The sequence below is a fragment of the Lethenteron reissneri genome, chromosome 9 (genome assembly GCF_015708825.2).
Source record: "Lethenteron reissneri isolate LAM-NWPU_2019-01 chromosome 9, ASM1570882v1, whole genome shotgun sequence".
NCBI lineage: Eukaryota > Metazoa > Chordata > Hyperoartia > Petromyzontiformes > Petromyzontidae > Lethenteron > Lethenteron reissneri.
Genome location: NC_083787.1, coordinates 3,685,120 through 3,705,421, shown reverse-complemented (window position 1 = coordinate 3,705,421; position 20,302 = coordinate 3,685,120). Strand labels below are relative to the sequence as shown.

Genomic DNA, 20,302 nt, shown 5'->3' with positions numbered 1-20,302 from the left:
ATACCGAATCGTGACAATTCATCGCATCACTGGGGGATACATGAATTGTTTAACCTCGAGACAGGGAAGGCAAGAGTGGGGGGACACACCATAGGAGAGAGAGATAGTGGAAGGGAGAAAGCAAGAGCGAGTTAAGAGAGGGGAGGGAGAGGCAGCTGGGTTGTGAGAACTCTATATGACGGTACAGAATAATAGGAAGGATTCATCTTCTTGGTTCATTCGGGAGCGACAGCTGGGTTGTGAGCACTCTATATGACGGTACAGAATAATAGGAAGGATTCATCTTCTTGGTTCATTCGGTGAAGTCACGTAGAAGGGAAATAATAAAATAATGAAAATAAAACATGATAAAATAAAATTCTCACGACGTTTCGGCCACAACACAAGCAGCCGTCCTCAGGTGAAGAAACAGAGTTGTCGGAAAGAGAGCGCTCCAATGAACACTGCTAAGCTTGGCAGCGTATTTTAAGCTGGGTGGGAGGAGCAGAACGCCTTGACAAAGGAGTTTACATGTCAACAGAGGAATTTAGTATAAAAAGTAGCTATGATAATGTGAGAGATTAGCATGATGTTAAAGTGAGAAATTAGCATGAAAGCTTTAAATCGAAATAGGAAGGATACGAGTGAAAGTAAACACGTTGCCCGATTGGTCCAATTGTGGAGCAGTATATTTACTTTTAAATTGTGTTACCCATTACTAAACCAAACTAAACTTTTTATTTTACCAGGTCAGGCCCACTGAGCTACATAGCTCTTTTAAAGAGGCGACGTGGCCACAAATCATAGCTCCTCGACTGTGGCTTATCATGTGGAAATGTATAGCAGCCAATTACTCTAAAACGCATGCTTCTAAATTTGGAGGGATAACCCGTAGGACCCGGAAAAAACCAACGCGACCACGGGGAGAGGGAGACACGCACACTCCAAATATACAGGTGGTCAGGGTCGGCATTGAATCCACCACCTCCTGCCTACCAGGCGAGGTAGTTAACATCTCGCCACGGCGGCGCCCTTACAACATAGGACAGAGAGAGAGAGATACAGCGAAAAGGCAAAGCCTTGACAACAGGGTTCACCACTTGAACACGCAGACCTCTATCAGGGTTCACCACGTTCATGGCAGTTGTCTTGCTGGTGGGTGGGTGGTGGGTGGGTGGGTGGTGGTGGTGGGCGGTGGTTGGTGCTGGTGGTGGTGGGTGGATGGTGGTGGTGGTGGTGGTCGTGGTGGGTGGGTGGTGGTGGTGGTCGTGGTGGGTGGGTGGTGGGTGGTGGGTGAGTGGTGGTGGTGGGTGGGTGGGTGATGGTGGTGGGTGGATGGTGGTGGTGGGTGGATGGCGGTGGTGGTGGTCGTGCTGGTGGGTGGGTGGTGGTGGTCGTGGTGGGTGGTGGTGGTGGGTGGGTGGTGGGTGAGTGGTGAGTGGTGGGTGGATGGTGGGTGGATGGTGTTGGTCGTGGTGGGTGAGTGGTGGTGGTCGTGGTTTGGCAGGTGTACGATGGACCCGACGCGTCGTCCCCGCTGCTGCTGAGCGCGTGCGGCGGCGAGCGACTGGGCGACGTCGTCTCCTCGGGCGCCGCTCTGCACGTGGCGTTCACCTCGGACGCGACGGTGGAGTCGCGCGGCTTCTGGCTGTCGTTCGTCACCGTGGTGGACGGTGCGGGACCGAAGCCCTTCGCGCACGCAATCCACCCCCCCTCTCTCTCTCTCACACACACACACAGACAAAGATCCACCGTGTAGCCTTAACAGATTGTTGGGGCGAGTGCTGTTAGGGAGCACCTATGAAGGCCGCAACGGTACACGAGGGGGTGGGTTGCCAGCACCACGCCCGACCGCCTTTGTCTCCCCAGTGGCGACGTTTACACTCGGCCTAGGCGGGGGGGGGGGGGTCAGGACCGGTTCAGGTATCAGTTGTCGCGAATAGCTCGTTGTGCTAACCACTGCGCCACCGCTCCCCACAGTATGACCCACAAAGACAAAGATCCCTCCGTATAGCCTACAAGGCTGTCGGGGGCAAGGGCTGTCAGCGAGTGCCTATGAAGGCAGGCATGGAGTACGGGCGAGTGGTTTGACCAGCACCACGCACGGTCACCGTTACCTCCCAAGTGCTGATGTTTTACTTGCAGCACCAGGCACCCTTTAAAGGGCTGAGTCGACCTATTTGTCACTGATGTTGCCCGTGAGCAGGAATCGAACTCGGGTGACCGGGATCATAGCGCCTTGCACTAATCACTGCACTTCCATCCCCCCCCACGCTCACACGAGCACGATTGTTCACACATGCCGGTCAACTCGCTATCGATTGCAGAACGTGAGCTCGTCAGCGCGTGGAGGAAAACATAATAATCGTGAATATTCATCATAATTAAAATTAATAAAACATCAGACATCACCTGAAAACATGTTGGAGAACTATACAGCACAACCGCAAACATTTTGTTTGCGTCGTAGTAAAGAGGAGCAACCCGCTAACGTGACGACAATCAGAAGTAAAAACACGACGACGCAGCGCCTCGCTCTGCCAAGAGCAACTCAGATGAGTTGAGAATTTTGCATTTACGTAACAGCAACAAAAAAAATCACAATGATAATGATCACAATAGTCAGAGACGCTGCCGTTGTGTGCAGTCAATGGATTCGATCTCCTGGCGCGGCAGTTGACACGGTCGGTGCAAGTTTCATGAATCTCACGGCCTCTGTCCACCCATCGAGCGTAAAATGTTGCACCACCGCCGTTCGTGGCGAGTTGCGGGTGTTAGGGGGCAAAGAGAGGGGGTTGCCCCCACCTCTTCCAAGAAGATGTCTGGCCATTGTGGAAGAGTAGACCAAAATACCTGCGAGAGGGGACTCTCAAAATGCTCCCTGTAGTGGAGCAGTCGCATGAGCAAGCAATCGCAGGGCTGCACTTTAAGCCATTTTCATCGCAGCTAAATGGAAGAGACTCTTTCGTTCGTTAAGGAGAGGGACGGCGCTGGGAAATGCGAGGATCTGGTGGAAGGCGCTGCAGGTGTCGGGGCACAAGGTCACGTGTTACTCTCCATGCGCTGTCGTGGATGATTGCAGATAGTACAGTTGGAGACGGATAAGCAAAAGTCGACCTCTCTACATAAAACATCAATTTACAATTTACATAACGCGCCAAGGCCCCGCCGCAAAACGTGATAGATGAAGCATTTATTAAAATAGTTTTTTTTGTCTGCCAGCCAATGCAAATATGGATCTATGCAGCATTTGTTATAGCCGACAAACTCAGCACCACTTTTAGTTTCATTGTTATGCCAGAGGCTCATTCGCAGAGTTAGGCCTGTTGTTAGACAATTGCGGATAGGTTACTTCATCCCATAGGCTTTCTGCTCTTGTCTGTAAGATGTTGAGATACGGCTGCATTTTTTTCATACGAATGATTTAAAATGGTCAGCATTGCATACACCAAAATTGGGAGGAGCATGGCCAACATGGCCTGTGGCCTTTGTCTTCCCAGAGATTGATGTCGATAAACCTACGCCAGGTATTCACTCTGCTTGTGGTGACCTCGGGGAAACTCAAGCCCGGTTCAGATATAGCAGTGATTTATTGAGTTGTGCATGACCAGGAATCGAACCTGAGTGACCAGTGCCATACAACAACCACCGGGATTGTGGTGCAATGCACGAACCACTTCACCGACGCTCGCAAAGACAAAGATCCCCCGTATAGCTTGAACAGACTGTTGGGGCAAGTTCTGTTAGCGAGCACCTATGAAGGCCGGCACGGCATACGAGGGGGTGGGTAGCCAACACGACGCACGGCCGCCTTTGTCTCCCCAGTGGCGATGTTTTACACACAACACCAGGTACTCATTTGAGGCTGAGTCGATCTAGGGGAGGCCCAGAACCCGTTCAAATAATCGTCACTGGTGTGGGCCGTGAGCGGGAATCGAACTCGGGTCGCCGGGTTCATCTCGCATCGTAGCGCTCTCCGCTCCACTACCGCTCGCTCAGACACACACGCGCACATGCGCACACATTCTCTCTCACACACACACATACACGCAATAGTGCCAATAACCACTTTTCCGTCGCAATTCTTGGGAGCACTGTGACATTTACCTATGACTCTTTCATCTAAATAACATTCCAAGCCACGGTCTTGCCGGTGCCGAGCCATCCTTGAAATTTCATTCAGATTGGTCAGAGTTCAAAAACATATCGCGGGCACAGACAAACACGCGGGATTTGGCGGGGCCCTTACGAGCGCTGTGTGCTTGCCCTTTGGCCCATTCAGCCCGAAGCTCAATCACGCCGTCTATCCCCCTCCAAATGTTGTCAACTTGGATCAAACGATCCAGCAGATATCGCGGATAAAAGGGAGACGAGCGGATTAATCCCACCTCGCCGTCGACGGGGCCGCAGACTCCAAATTGAGCGATTATGGTGGAAATTGATCCGTGGGGCGATCGATGCTATTCGATTACGTGACTGATCGCGGCTGCGCTGGGCGCAAGTGAACGCCCACACTTAAAACAAAAACAGAGAGAGAGAGAGAGGCGGGCGGCGTATATCAGCACGCCCCGTGTGGGAGCAGTGGCTCAAGGGGTTGGGCTTTGGCAGCAAACGGCCCACGAACGATCGTTGAGCTTAAGAGCGTGAATAAAGCAAGGCGGCTCTACCGCAGCGCGATGATTGTGCGTCCGCGGAGCGGCGGGGCTGGTCAGACTGCCGTGTGAAGGGGAGCATGGTGGCCCTCACTGCCACCCGAACGTTTCATTTTTAAATCCTTTATATTAAGTTCACTTGCTTGCTTGCGTGTTTGCTTGCTTGCTTACGATCGTGCAAATCTTTCGGTCGTTTTTTAACCCACTTCCCGTGATCCAATCGAGCTGACATTTTGCACACAGACTCGTTGTGCGTGACAATTAATTTTCGTGAAATTTTTTTTCGAAAATTTTACAATGTTTAGGGAATTGTTTTACAATATTTAATTACCAATTGCTTAATGGTGGCAGACAATCATCTGACCCATAGGTGGCAGCCATCTAAAGCCAGAGGACGAGAGGACTCTATCCGCCCCGATGCCACGCATATAAAGGATTTATAGTGAAAAACTTTGTTTTTACGGGTTAATTTTTTAAATCCTTTATATTAAGTTCACTTGCTTGCTTGCTTACGACCGTGCAAATCTTTCGGTCGTTTTTTTACCCACTTCCCGTGATCCAATCGAGCTGGCATTTTGCACACCGACTCGTTGTGCGTGACAATTAATGTTCGTGAATTTTTTTTTCCTAAATTTGACACTTTTTAGAATTTTTTTTTTATATGTAATTACCAATTGCTTAATGGTGGCAAACAATCATCTGACCCATATGTGGCAGCCATCCCAAGCCAGAGGACGAGAGGACTCTAGCCGCCACGCATATAAAGGATTGATAGTGAAAAACTTTGTTTTTACGGGTAAATTTTTTTCCGTAACAAATGCGGCGTTTGTAGGGTTCCTGTTTTTGTTTCTTTGTGCGCGAAAATATTTCCGGCGTGGTCGCGGCAATGGGCCTCCCAGTCGCGTTGGCTTTGCGTCAATATTTCATGCATTTAAATCCAGTGCTCGAGTGGAGGGCACGCGTTCTAGACTCGTGTGTAGTGAGCTGTTTCGGCAGGATCTGAGCGAGGCACGTGTGTTCTATTGAGGTGGAAGCAACGGCTCAGCGATTGTTGTTTACTCTGCAGACGAGAGGTCCCTATGGTGAACTCTCAACACAATTGAGACAAATTCCCATGCCGGACAAAGTGGGGGCTTTTCCCCCTAGCATACAAAAGTGGCCCATATTGAACAAATAAAGTCGTTTACTTTTGGAAATGAAAAGTAAAAATGCACTCTTTTTAAAAAATATGGGCGTTAGACCATAACTCTTTCTCGCTGAGTCTGTACCCGGTTCAAAGCGAAACTAATGACTTTTCAGTTTGCACCAGACTGTGATTTTTGTGTGTCTATAAATCACAAGTCATATCAATCATGTAAACGGGTATCTACATGCAAAATAGTTAAAATTGTTTTTCTGCTCGATTGAGCGTTAAAGGCGGCCCAACGTCTCCTGTTAACAGCTCTGGAGCCAGCGGTGGAAATTCCACGTTACCTGTGGCGAGAGCGATCCCACCCAGAGAACAACCACGGCTAACACAAAATCGCAACATTCACGACGCCCTTTACCCCCCATTCTCAGTTCTCCCCCCACCCCGTTTTTTTTGGTTCATCCCCCAATTCATCAAACAAATTAACCTGCCCCCCCCCCCACGCCCGCTCCAATACAGACACCCTGCCCAGCACGGCGTTGTACGGCCAGGACTGCGTGTTCGGCTCGCGCGGCTACCGTGGAACGCAGGGCGTCACGAGCGGCGGCAAGACGTGCCAGGCATGGGCCTCGCAGAGCCCCCACCTGCACCAGTTCGTGCCCGCGAACTACACCGAAGCCGACCTGAGCCTCGGCTACTGCCGCAACCCGGACGGGGATCTCGCGGGGCCCTGGTGCTACACGACGGACAGCGCCACCCGCTGGCAATACTGCGGAATAACTCACTGCAGTGAGTGCACCACGCTGCGGCAATAACAGAGGGCGACGGACGTTTGAAACGCGTCTCTGTCTCTGTCTTTCGCTCTCGCCTCGCTGTGCGCTTGTTATCGACAGTCATTGGCGATCGTTGCCTGCTTCCTTTTCTGCCGTCGTATCGAGGGACCGCGTGTTGTTGTTGTTGTTGTGTTGGTGTGGTATGGGACTGTTGTTTGTTTTAAAATTTTTGCTTGAAACTTTCGTGACTGCAGGAATTCATATTCTTGGTTCTTTCGGTAAAGTCACGTAAATAGAAAACAAAAAATAAAACAAATTAAAGTAAAATAAACATAAAAACATAAAAATAATAAAATACAAAATAATCAATTGAAAATAATAAAAGCAAAAACCACAATAAAAAAATAAAGCGGTCTTCATCAAGCGCCTGATGAAGACCGCTTGTGTTGCGATCGAAACGTCGTGGGGTTTTTGCTTTTATTATTTTAAATGTATTATTTGTATTTTTTATTTTATTTTAATTATCTACATTTGTTTTTAATTTTTTTATTTTACTTACATTTTTTGGATATTTTTTTCTTTCTATTTCCTGACTTTACCGAAAGAACCAAGAATATGTGTTTGTGCTTGTTTCTCTGTCGTGCCCGAGCTTGCATTTAGTGTTGCGTTTCGTGTTGAAACATCGGCAGGAGCTACTTATGCAAGCAGCACTTACGCCTTTTATTTATTGTTCGTGACTTGCTTACCTTTTCTATCTTTTGCACTCCTGTTGTGTTTTCTGTGTTGTTTGTTGTTGTGAATTTCTTACACCGCCCCTACTGAAGAGATTACTCAAGAACTTAGCACGAGATATTCCTGCCAGTTGCATCCAGTTGTTCAAATTGATTGTTTCATTCAATTCGCTATCTCACCCGGCTAGAAACATCCATTGAGACTATTCAGATTATTTTGCTGATATAAATGTCCAAATGATGGGCTACTTTGTTGAGCTATCATTTGTGGCCAAGTCGCGTCTGAAAAATTATTTAACACCTCAGTGGGCTTTGACTGGCAGGATGTGGATGGTTTCCTGTTGTATTTGTTTGTGTTTGGGTGATTTGTTTACCTTTCTTGTCCTTTGCACTCCTATTGTGTTTTTTGTATTGTGTTTATCGTTGTGACGTTCTAGCCCGTCCCTATTGTGAAAAAGAGCTTGATACCCCCATCGGATTCATTCAGTCTAAATAAATATTATGATAGCTGTGCTTCACTGATTTTCCCAGTCAAATCGTAATTTTTTTTAAACATTTATATGGCATCTAAATGCATCTCGATAAAATGTCCTCAAATAAATAGAAACATATATATCGGAGCGTCGTTCATGCAAAGCACATCTCACAACGTTCGACAATCCACAACGCACAGAGTTAGCAATATGTTTAGATGTGTTTAGCCAATCAAAGGGTGTTCATGCATAGGACAATCACCCAGGTATCATACAGGAACAATCATGCCATTTAGTTATTCAGGAAATCCTTGTCTTTTCCAGGAACAAAATCAGAATCTTTATTTATCCTGGAGAAATCCGACGAGCTAAGAAGCTCTTTTCACAGCTGTCCATCAGGGGTTCGCTCAAGAGGGCCACTCGCCACTGCTCGATCAAGTCCCGTCCCATGCAGCATCAATGATGAGGATTATATGACCACTCATTGTACGTAGCCAACCATGCTAATCGGAGGTGCAGGGGAAGGACAACAAACTAAACACAAAAAGCAATTTTAAAGAAATGCGTTTTCAATCTAGATTGTTTAAAAGTGCGTAGCTCCAGCGGCTTCCTAATATCAAAAGAAAGAGCGTTCCAGACGGCCGCAGATGCGCATTTTGAAAGCGTACGACGCAGTGACTCGTCTTTGTTTAACGACGAGCCAAAATCTGCTGCTGCGAGGATGACCGGAGTTCATTATCACGCTCGTTTAACCCAAGGAAGCCTCACTGAGCCGCGTGCCTCTTTTTCAGAAGAGTCCTGCCAAGTGTTTTTTGTTGTTGTTGCAGAAGGGGGGCCTCTGATTCGCTGTGTAAAGGGTATACCAAAAGACAGGGCACGTAGGGTTATTATACTCGTTTTAACGAATCACAGAGGGTTATATAATTTATTTTAACTAATGTTTAAACTGAATACCATTAACACTAATTCATGCATGTTCAAAGATTACGGGTTGTAATCTTTGAACATGCATAATTTATACTTTGTCTCAATTAATTCAGGGTACTTTGGTTGAGTTTTGCAGACGATTTGAGGTGACCTCGCAGGAAGAAGAAACGTAGATTAATAATGATCATAGATACAATATCAACTTAAGTAATCAACAATTAAAATGTTATAATGTGAGTGTCTTGAATTTTGGGCCACTCTGTATAAACCCGATCACGTAATGTAGGGCAGTGTTTCGAATTTCACCATACTTCACCACGCTGGTCACATTTGAAAAATTGCTCTTGGCAGGACCAACTTTAGTTTTTTTAGAAGGGCCGATTATTTGCTTTGTATAATCGCGATTGAGTAGTTTTTATTTTTCACCATACTTCACCACGCTGGTCACATTTGGGTTAGTAAATGGGGAGCCCAGCAGCGGTCTGATATCACCGCCCGGCGATGTGAGCTGTGGCCGGGATTTCAGGTCGCACGGTTCACAGAGAGCGGCGCGTAAACTTCTGCTTCGCTGCTTCCCAAAAATATGCACAACTATTTGAATGTTTATATCCTATAAATACAAAATAAGCTTCTCAAAACGCTGCACAGAGCAAGCATTTAAACCATAAACATCAGATTCAGATGAAGTAAACAATAATAAACTACGTACATGAAAAATGAAATCAGACAAAACAAACTTAAACTCTGGCTGCGCTGATTGAGCATTGAGCAACACACACGCTCAAACCATCACAACTGTCGAAACCCCACACCTTAATAGGCGTTCGCTAACAACACTTGCCCCATGAGCCCGTAACTGTACATACTGACTGTATTATGCTTCTGCGTTGGCATGCCTAAATGGTGGTATGTATTGTATGCATGCAAACCGTGCTTCAAGGTTTTATCACCATCTACACCTCTAGCATTAATATTCCACGAAAAAGCGCACGCATAATTCTGCATCGGTGTATACCGGTGACTGCTCACAATGAGAAAATCCCATTGATCTTTGAAAATGTAAGCCCTAGCGTGGCTCTGTTGAACCGCTCGCGGTTATTGATCTGCGTGGGGTATAATGCTGACTGCTAATTATTTCGAGTTCCGCCGTCTGGAAAGCTGAATCCCCCCCCCCCCACCACTCCTCACCCGCGTGCCGCCGTTCCCTGTCCTTCACGGCCGCGCTGTTTTAGAAACGTGTGGGCGCTCGTACTACAAGCCGGTGTTCGCGAGCACGGGCCTGGGGCGGATTGTCGGCGGAGAATTCTCGCATCCCAACTCCTGGCCCTGGATGGTGAGTCCGTCACCAACGCGCACTCGGCAGGCGCCCAATGTGGCGGCACGTCCGACCGCGTGGACGCACGCGGAGTGAACTCGAAACCGCACGACGCGGCGAAGTTTTGGGTGGACACAGGTTGACCGCGCACGCAGCGTGAGATCACGCAAACGGGGGTCCGCACAGAGCGAGGGGAACCTGTATGAGAAAGTGTCTGCGGAATTTGCACAGTTCTAGGGACCCTACCGTTCCACCCCAAACAGCTTCATTTGTTCCAAACATCCGAGTGCGGTATTTCAGGTTGGGTCACGTGTTGAGGTATTCTTCTCTCCAAGTCAGCACGAGCCAAGATGATGACTTGGGGAGACCTTTATCCAGCAGTGGAACAATCGTGGTTGATTATGATGTTGGTTATCGTTTTGGTGATGGCTTGATGACCACGGTCAAAAGTCATGGACGGTACATCACCTGTTTTTTGCCATAAGTCCTTAGTTTGTTCTGGGCAAAACGAGCCATTGATTAAGTGCCGTTAGCGAGCGCCTATTTCACACTGACACAACGCCGAAGGGAGTATTGTGGCCTGCACCACCTCTGCCCACCTATATATATACAGCTATTATGTTAACGTGGAAGACGAGGTTACTCATTTGAGGCTGAGTCAATCTAGAGGAGGCCCAGGACTGGTGCTGACACCACTTCCCGGTGATGTTTGCCATGGCCAGGCAGAGATCTCAGGTTTCTGGGTTCGTAGAAGAGTGTGCTTACCACTGAGCATCGATGACTTTACTGATGAGTCCTAATTAGGACAACACGCATGTACAGTTCTCTCTTTTTTTCATCACAATGCTGCCCAATGGGATGGCCACATTTTCGTCGTTTATTTTGATTAATTAGGCTGACAGCATATTCTTGGTTCTTTCGGTAAAGTCACGTAGAAGGGAAATAATAAAATAATAAAAATATAAAACAATAAAAAATTCTCACGACGTTTCGACTGCAACACAAGCAATCATCATCACATTTCCTTGCTGTTGATTTCACACCTGATGATGATTGCTTGTGTTGCAGTCGAAACGTCGTGAGAATTTTGTATTGTTTTATATTTTTATTATTTTATTATTTCCCTTCTACGTGACTTTACCGAAAGAACCAAGAATATAGATCCCTGCAGTCACGAAAGCTTTAAATCAAAATTTAGGCTGACAGCATTGCACATGCAATGTGATGGTCACATGACACGCATGCAAGGGATGATGGGAGTTATACCTTCCTGCTGTGTGTGACGACACATTTGCGAATACTTAATTGCACTGCACCACTGATACACACACACACCATCGCTACAGAGACAAAGACAAACATCCCCCGTATAGGCTGAACAGACTATTGGGGCAAGTGCTGGAAGCGAGCGCCTATGAAAGCCGGCACGAGGGGGTGGGTGGTCAGCACCACGCCTGGCCGCCTTTTGTCTCCCAAGTGGTGATGTTTACACACTGCACCAGGTACTCATTTGAGGCTGAGTCGACCTAGGGGATGTCCACCGGTTCAGATAATCGTCACTGGTGTTGGCCTTGAGCGGGAATAGAACTCGGATCGCCGGGTTCCTAGCACAGCGCGCTGACCACTACGCCACCTATTCCCATCACTACACACGCACATACACACATCTCTGCTAGATTCACACACGAAGGAATGTGCGTATATGCACACAGAGGATATGTTATGTAGATGAGCACACAAGCTATATTATGATGTCACGCCTAACTTGCAAAATGACGATCTCTACACACGCTTGCCCTAACGGTCCCACATTTCATCAAAGGTCATGTGTGCACATTTCTGTGCCAGCAAGCGATGTACGTGAGCGTTTATAAAAAAATTAAGCGAGCAAATGTGGTCATCTTCCAGGTCGATCGTGATGATTTTTTATGATTCGGTCCAGGTCAGTGAGGTCTGTGGAATATGCGCCTTGGCTCGGTTTGTCCAATTATGTTTCACTTTGCAACTTCAATCACATTAAGAGAGAATGTATTTGATGAAAATCATTTAAGCTAGATGTTACAAATGAAAAAACAAACAAGCATTAAATTACATTTTGATCAAACCTCTGCCAAACCCTCCCCGTCCCCCACCACGCAACCCCGAATCTTTGACTCGTACTGTTAATTTCCTAAGAGATGAATTAAACTGTCTCTTCATTACTCCATTCGCCATCGCCGCTTGCACAGTTCATCCTAGGTTCGAGCTTCGATGCAGACAGATTTTTTAAACTCACACGGCCGTTGCAAAGTTTTGTTTTGGGGTTTGCACGGCATCAATACGTGACACGCTAACGGGTCCCGGGCAGTTGTCAATAGTGACACTCTTAATGGGCTTTAGAACTGTAACACAGCGAGCGAGCGAGTGAGCGAGCACATCGTTTGCATTGTAGTGGTCGGGTGATTTATGCGGAATTGGATCGACAAATTTACTGCCGCATTAGTCACAGAGCAGGGAAGGCGCACATTGCTCGTGCTCTGCTTTGATCTGAAGTTTAGTTCTTAGGGACGAGCTAACCACACACAATGGTGACCTTTATTTACCCAGGAATACATCACTGAGTGTCGTGGCTCGTTCTCGGGCAGATCCTGCTACAATGTTGTGGGTTTACTCTCCAACACGACGGCGTGCTGAACTCGTAACTAATTTTCGATTTAAAGCTTTCGTGACTCGCAGGGATTCAATTTGTTGGTTCTTTCGGTAAAGTCACGTAGAATGGAAGTAATAAAATAATAAAAATAAAACATAATAAAATAATTCTCACGACGTTTCGGCCACAGACCTGTGAAGACAGAATCAGACTCTGTCTTCTCGACAGACCTGTTCTCCACCTGAGGACGGCTGCTTGCGTTGTGGCCGAAACGTCGTGAGAATTATTTTATTATGTTTTAATTTTATTATTTTATTATTTCCATTCTACGTGACTTTACCGAAAGAACCAAGAAGATCGTAACGAATTGGCACGTTTTGGTTACGTGACAAACCTTACTAATTGGCTGTGTCGGGTGGTGGCGGGTTTAACGATGCAGTCATATTTACGCGACCTCACCCAAAACGCCTCTATTATGGATCCACTGGTCGCGAAGGCGTACTACGTGTTAAACTGGTAATTTCCACTCATGAGTCTTTGCCTTTGTGTCGGAGAAAATAGGGATGAAACTCCGCACAGATGGATTTAAGAAGAAATAATTGCCGCTTATAAAGCACCTTTCACAAAATGTCTCCAAGCACCAATTTCCCTGCTGTACTGTTGTATGCTAGCGACCTCACAGCCCAAACCTACAGCGCCTGGTATTCCGTGACTATCGCCCATCCAAGCAAGAAAGCAGATTAATGCGGAATGATGTGCCTCGTGGTGATTCGATGAATGGTCCCGATTCAAGTTTAGAATTCGAGTCAAGAACGCATTCTTGGGCGCACTCCGTGCCACTGCGTATCCGACCCCTTTCAGCGACGTGTTCCGCCCAAGCCAAAGTTACTTTTCTTAACAACATCGACCAATCCAGCAACAACAACAAAAAAACAAACTCCTAAATATGCAATTGGACACATAAAATTATGAATTCAAATGCATCATCAAATTTTGAATTCATCATTAAAATTTAAATCCATGCTTACATCCCGTAATAACGAGGCTAATCCCCGCTCAGCTTTTACTCGAGCCAATGAACTTGGGCACACGTTCAAGGTGATATTCTTGTAGTCAAGGCCAGTGGATGCTTTAATGCACGCGGGCATGGAATCCGGTGCAAAACGGAGGGGCATTAAAACGCCGGCTCGGCACTTTTGTCTGGTAAGGGAGGCAATGCGCCCGAGAGGACGTCCAGCGCAGAGATGGAGCGATACGTCCGTGCTCAGATGCAATTGAGAGGGATGGCGATGAATTGGGGAGGCCTTCATTCAGCAGTGGATTTATCATGGCTGGCTGTGACACGTTACATGTAGTGGGTTTCGAGTCACCTCTGCAAGACACTCGTGGCTGCAAAAGTCACTCCAATGAATTGTAACCCTAAATCAGGACAATTCACTGTTGAATCACCGCTCCTCCACAAGTATTTCCCGAAGCACTGAAGCGCTTTTGAAGTGAACGAGCAGGCGGCCTTGTGAGTCGTGTCGTCAGGCAGTGAATGGGGGGGGGGGGGGTGCTGTACCTGTGACCAGTGTTGGTGCAGTATAAATAAATGGAATGCCCCTTTAAGAGTCGATGAGTGTGTGTACCCTGAGTTTTAATCAAGTGCGCGTGTGCCGAGCCCTGCGAGCCTTTTTAGTGAAGTACACCGGCAAGGGTGCATTGCCTCGTGCAGGGATATTTTATTTGTTGTCCACTCGCAGGTTCCCTTTCCGCCGTGCCCGGTGTGTGTGTTTGTCCTGCTGTGGCTTTGCACCATAATTGGATATTAATTCAGCCCCGGCACGAGTACAGCTATGCAAGCTTGACACAAAGGGGAGGCCATTATGAACGCAATAACAATGGATCGATACTAATGTGCGCGCGTGTTCGTTGAGCACATTCCTTCCCGTTGCTTCCAGTTCGTAAAATGTATTCTCCCCGGTGCGTCAGAGCCACGTGCTTTATGATTATAAAGGTTACTTACCCGAGATAGCTTAGCTGAGTCTCAACGCGATTTTTGTGGGGAGGTGCGGCACGGCGGGGGGGGGGGGGGGCGATGATTGCTCTGTATTCTGCCGTTTGATTAACTTGCGGGTCTTAAAAAAAAAATTTGGACCATGTTTGACACAGACATGCCCAACGAAGATGCATTTGCGGGTATTATTTGGCAACTCGTATAAGGCCATGTATGCAGTCACACGTGTGTGCACCGGTGGTTCATTGGTCGGCACGCTCACTGCACCGTCAACCGGGTCACCTGAGTTCCATTGTTGGCCCAGCCTAACGTCAGTGCGCCGGTGATATTCTAACCGCCACGATAACACAGACAGCTTTGATCACGTACTGCATTTGCACTGGTTACCGAACACACACACTTAGACTCACATGAACACAAATACTGTACTTGTCAACATGCAGTTGTAAAGTAAAAAAAATATCATTTCCAATAATTGTGGCAACTCGCCTGATCAAGCTGGTTGTAATAACCAGCGAAACGTCGTACTACTTAAATTGTAAATGTTGTGGCTTTACTCTCCAACACACGGGTGTGCTGAAGAAGTACATCATTGGCACGTTTTGTTTAAGTGTACCGCTGTGTGGGATGGTGGTGGTGGGTTTAACGAACAATTTATATTTACGTGATCTAACCCAACAACAACAAAAAACAAACCCCCTTCTCTATGAATTGTTTCTGTTTTTTTTCTTTTCCCACTACAGGCTTCTCTGCGCCCGGGCAAAAATTACAGGTCAGGAATTTGCGGAGCGTCGCTCATCCACCCACGGTGGATTCTCACGGCGGCGCACTGCATTCGGAAGAAGTGAGTGGAACATTTTGGGCTGCCGCCACTTTGGGCAGCCTTCGTTCGCGACTATTCCCACTGGTGTCTAGACGCTGCCTGCAGACTTCCCGTCTGCCCCCAACGGCGAGATCGCATCAGAGATGTGTTCCCCGGGTTAATTGAATTGACAAAAGTGAACATATCTAACAAAAAAAACCTGTGTTTTAGGTGAATAAAAAGATTAATGAATCAGACCTCGATGGGAAACATTTTGGACGATCCGAGATTGAAGTGATACCATCATTGCTCGGATGGCATCACTTCCGCAGATTTCCCGGAAAAAATTGGTATCCCCGTGGCACTGAGTGACAGCCGTTTTGTTATCCTGATGACAAATAGAAATAAAACACGAGCTAAATTATCTGACATCACGAAAAATATCTTGAAACTTGGTTAAAAATCTAAAAAATTAGAAATCCCAAAATCATCCTGAGATTACATAATCCCGGTTCGTTTGTCATTCTGCTACCTCCCAACCCATTGCTAAGTCAGCTTCAAGATCGCCAAAACCATCTTCAAGTTCCTCCAAGGACCAGCTCTTGCCAGGCTCACTTATCTCCCTCGAACTCCCCTTCACGTGCTCTCTGCGCTCAAAATGAAGGGCTTTCGTAAAAGAATACTCTGATTCAATCTTCACTCAATGGGAGACCGCCCATTCTCTGCTACTGCCCTCATTATCTGGAATTCCCTTCCTTTGGCAGTGTCCTCTGCCGAGATCCTTACCACGATGGAAGCCGAGGCTCAAGACCTTTCTCTTTATCTTCTGTGAGTGTCCCTGGCTGTGAAGTGTCTGAATTTTGTACTTCTGCGATAGCGTCATATCAACTCCGCCTCTAGCCCGTAGCATTCCACCCATCAATTCCCTGCTTTCAAAAAATAAAATCCTTAAAAGCTCCTCTCTGTCAAACTCTCTCGATGCGCATGTTACCGCCCTCTTTGTACGGCGTCTTCATTTGCAGACGCAAATAGCCAGTTTACGAAACCAAATTGCATTGTGTTAGTGCTGTATTGAGGAGATGCCGAGTATGAGAGGCTTAGTTGGTTAAGGCCAACCTAAAATGCCTTTTTTTAGTGGATAGTTTTCAACTCCATCCTCACTGGTTACACTTCACCTTTTACGCAGAACGAGCGTCAAGGCTTACTCCAGTCAACCGGTGTGAGACGGCCGAGCATTCGGATTACAGGACATACCCCGTTTCTATCCTATTGAGCAGCTCTAACATTCGAACACTTTTGAAGCCAGACTCTGCGTGACAGTGAAAGGTCACCACTAGAAAGAGCACAATTGGTGAAGCCCTTGCCTGGGTCATGTCTGCCACGTGTCCTGCTCGTGGATAACTTGCTTTCTTACGTTTTCAGAAATACCTTTTCTGATTTTTTTGTAAAAATGTTTTTATCTATTTTTTCATTCATAGTTTTTAAAAGCATTATTTTAGCCCCCAAAATATATTTAAACTCCACCAAAGAATATTTGAACCCGCTGCCTCTGGGGCTAAGGTTAAACATCTGGCAGTGTCGACAGAGTGTGATAGCCCCGACAGGGTAGGATTCATGGGTTAATTGTGGATAAATCTGAGTGTTGGAAAAGTTGTGCCCTGACACCGAGACAAAACGATGCCCCGCTGTGAATGATATCACGGGATTTTTTGATGTCCACTTTCTAGAGCAGGCGTGCTCTAGAAATGCCATGCCACACGACTTCAGTGGCTGCTGGCGCAAAGAAGTTGCGCTCTTTGCGGCCAGGGCAGCCGTGAAAGTCCAAACCATCAGGCTATCTCTTGTACGTACGTACGTTGAACTTTTTTCGCACCGTACATAGCCAACCGCGCCAGTCGGAGGCGCGGCGGAAGGACACCAAACTAAACACAAAATGAAGTGGCAAAGAAATACGTTCATCAATATATATCTAAAAATGCATCGCTCTGGTGGATTCCTAATATCGGAAGGAAGAGCGTTCCAGACGGCCGCAGAAGCACATCTGAGAGCGCGCGATGCCTTGATGCCCAATTTTAATGCCAAATTTCTTGACACAGTCTGCCGCTTGTTTAGGGAAGCCCTACACTTGGCCTAAGTAGGCGTGAGTCTGCATACAAATTTACATTTCTGTCGGCTGAGACTCACTCGAGAAATTAAGTCACGATGAAATAATTAACTCATCCTTTTTTTTATCAAAACGGCAGCTGCCTCTCAAGAGAGGGAGAAAAATAATAGAGTAATCGCGCTTCCGAATACATTTTAAAGTTTTATCCTCGTTTTCTTTTCATGTGTTTTATGTTACGATCACTGACATAGTTATTGAGAACACGGGCCTGGCGTCCCAGGTGATGAAGCCCAGGTGTAGAATATTTTTACGTGAATTCCCATGATGACTGCAGGCCAAATTCTAAACTCTCACACGAGGCACGCGTGATTGATCGCACTTGGAACAAAACGGAAGCACCGATAAAACACATTCGACGTAATTTTTTGTTATTCAAATCAAAATTCCTTAATATTTTAAATAGCAAAGCACGGGCTTAATTCCCCGTCCGATATTGCAAGTTTGACACGTGTGTGTGTACATAAATTTTTTTAATACATATGTTTTTTGATCAAGTCGTAAGGGACAAGCCGTGAATGCTCAAATACCTTTCCTGGTCCACATGAGCGAACACGAGGAGACTCATTAAGCTGTTCCCACGAGTTCTCGCGTTCAAGGGAAAACATGTTGTGTATCTCATTGTGTTTTGAGGGATTTTTTTAACGTGAATTACTGCTATAATGAGCCAAGAATGTCTGTTTGTGTGTAACGTGGGTGACGTCACTCCCCGTCGACTAGCCCCCCTCATTAATAATCATGAGCGGGGAGCGGGTAACGTCACTCCACATGGGGGGGGGGGGGCGCCTCCTCCCCCTCCTCAGCGTCAACTTACAACCCTCACTACAAAGGCAGAACCCTCACGTCACGCGATCTCCGTCACGCTGTTGAGACATCGAAGTAAAAAGGACGTCATGATGAATAAGAGATTATAACCTTTAAAATGAAATAAGTCTGTGTCACCGCGCCCTTACAAATTGCACACGAATGGATGCAATGAATATCAAGTCGCGGTCTGCTTTTCGCTTGAATGTTTCAGATTTACTGCAATACGCCCGTCCTTGGACGGGCTACAGGCTAGGTCATTATAAGGTTTCATATGAATTGCGGCGAGACCATTTCGTAACGATTTAAGGTACAGACATGGCCACGGACGCTGTTATGGATATTCATTAATTATATTGTTGAGTGGGCATGATAAATACATTTGACCGTGTTCTCCTGATTATAATGAAACCCTCCGGTTAACAAGACTCAGCTTGTCATCAATAGAGTTATATAAATCTGGTCTCATGCACACACACACATACACACCTACTGGAATATTAGATGCACCCCAAATGTGTTTTTATTTAAAGGTGTTTTTTTACATTGCCGGAGAATACGACATCGCTACTCCTCGCTCACCTTCAGCTTTACCGTCAGCAGTTGCATGCCAAGTGATCTCTGGATTTTTCAAATTCCTTGCAGCAGGTGCGAGCCGCGGCAAGTAATTGCAGAGCAGACATTAATGGGTCCTCAGTGTCACGAGGAGACCTCCTCTCTTCAATCACACACACACACACTCTCTCTCTCTCTCTAATATGTCTGCCACACGAGTCCGTGGGACCATTAAAGACCTGGAACGGGTCACTTCCCTCTCCTGACCTGGAGCGGTGGTCACGAACGCTGAGCGACCGTCGGCTCAAATTAAACCGTGCCGTGTTCACCCGAGCGTTGCCTGTCTGACCTATTGGTGTCCACCACCACCACCCACCATATGTCAGACGTAGGCCAATAACTTTCATATGAATAGATCGCCTAGCACGCGTGGCATAGTTGCTGTGAGACTCCGTGAGTCTCTTTAGACAGCGGCAATGAATGCGAGTAGAGATGGAGGGTGGACGGACAGCCTGGACAGCCGAAGTTGCCACTGCGCTTGCACTTTAACAGGAGTTCAGTCCGTACGTCTGTGTGCATGTTACGTGTGAAGGGGGGGGGGGGGCTCGTGGCGTGGCGGTCAATGCACTGCTCGGTGGACTCAACAAACCTGAGTTTGACTCCTGACCACGGCTATCATTATTGGTTCGTGATATCTGACCCGATCCTTAGCCCCCCCCTTCCTCCTCCTCTTCAAAAACGCAACCCACCCCCCCACCCGCCATCATGACTGATGCAGCTTGGGCAGGCCTTTTAGAATTGGATTGACAAATGGGGCTGACTCTTGTTGTTGTTGTTAATTACTGCACACGAGAAATAAACGTGATTGCTCTGTGAGACTCATTACACATAATAGGTGGGACGCTTGCGAGAGACGGTGTCACACCGCGTGAACTTAGCAGTCGCGTCGCTGCCTCGGGTATGTTGCGTTTATAGAATGAATGCAAATGAATTTGATCAATGTATTGAATTAATTAGTGTGGCAGGTGTATATGTGGTGTGACATAGCATACGGCATCATTAATTGATCACGAGATCGACTTGGCATGTAATGGTTCACACCCACACCAATTTCATTGTCATGATTCAGGGTTACAATTCAACTCGAGAATTGATTCTTGTGGACCTGTCTTTTTCTGCCCCGATTGTGCTGTTTCATCTGCGGCATCTTTCCTATCTAGACTGCTTCTCTGCTCCGTAACACAAGGGGTCTGCATCACTTTACTGTCTATCGTTTAGACACAGTCTTATTGTGACTATATATATATTTCGCACGGCTCCGAAATAACCAATTCAGTTCAGGTCATGTATTTGGTATAGCCCTGTGAGCCATGCTG

At 46.9% G+C, this 20,302-nt stretch overlaps 1 protein-coding gene across 1 annotated transcript in view; it reads left to right on the top strand.

Moving 5' to 3' along the window:
* LOC133340437 (plasminogen-like) overlaps nt 1-20,302 on the top strand; it is an 86,082-nt gene that overhangs the window by 21,966 nt on the left and 43,814 nt on the right. The window contains exons 5-8 of the mRNA XM_061548663.1: nt 1,487-1,652; nt 6,280-6,549; nt 9,897-9,997; nt 15,348-15,448. Coding sequence (XP_061404647.1) covers nt 1,487-1,652; nt 6,280-6,549; nt 9,897-9,997; nt 15,348-15,448 — 638 coding nt within the window. The remainder of the gene's footprint in view (nt 1-1,486; nt 1,653-6,279; nt 6,550-9,896; nt 9,998-15,347; nt 15,449-20,302) is intronic.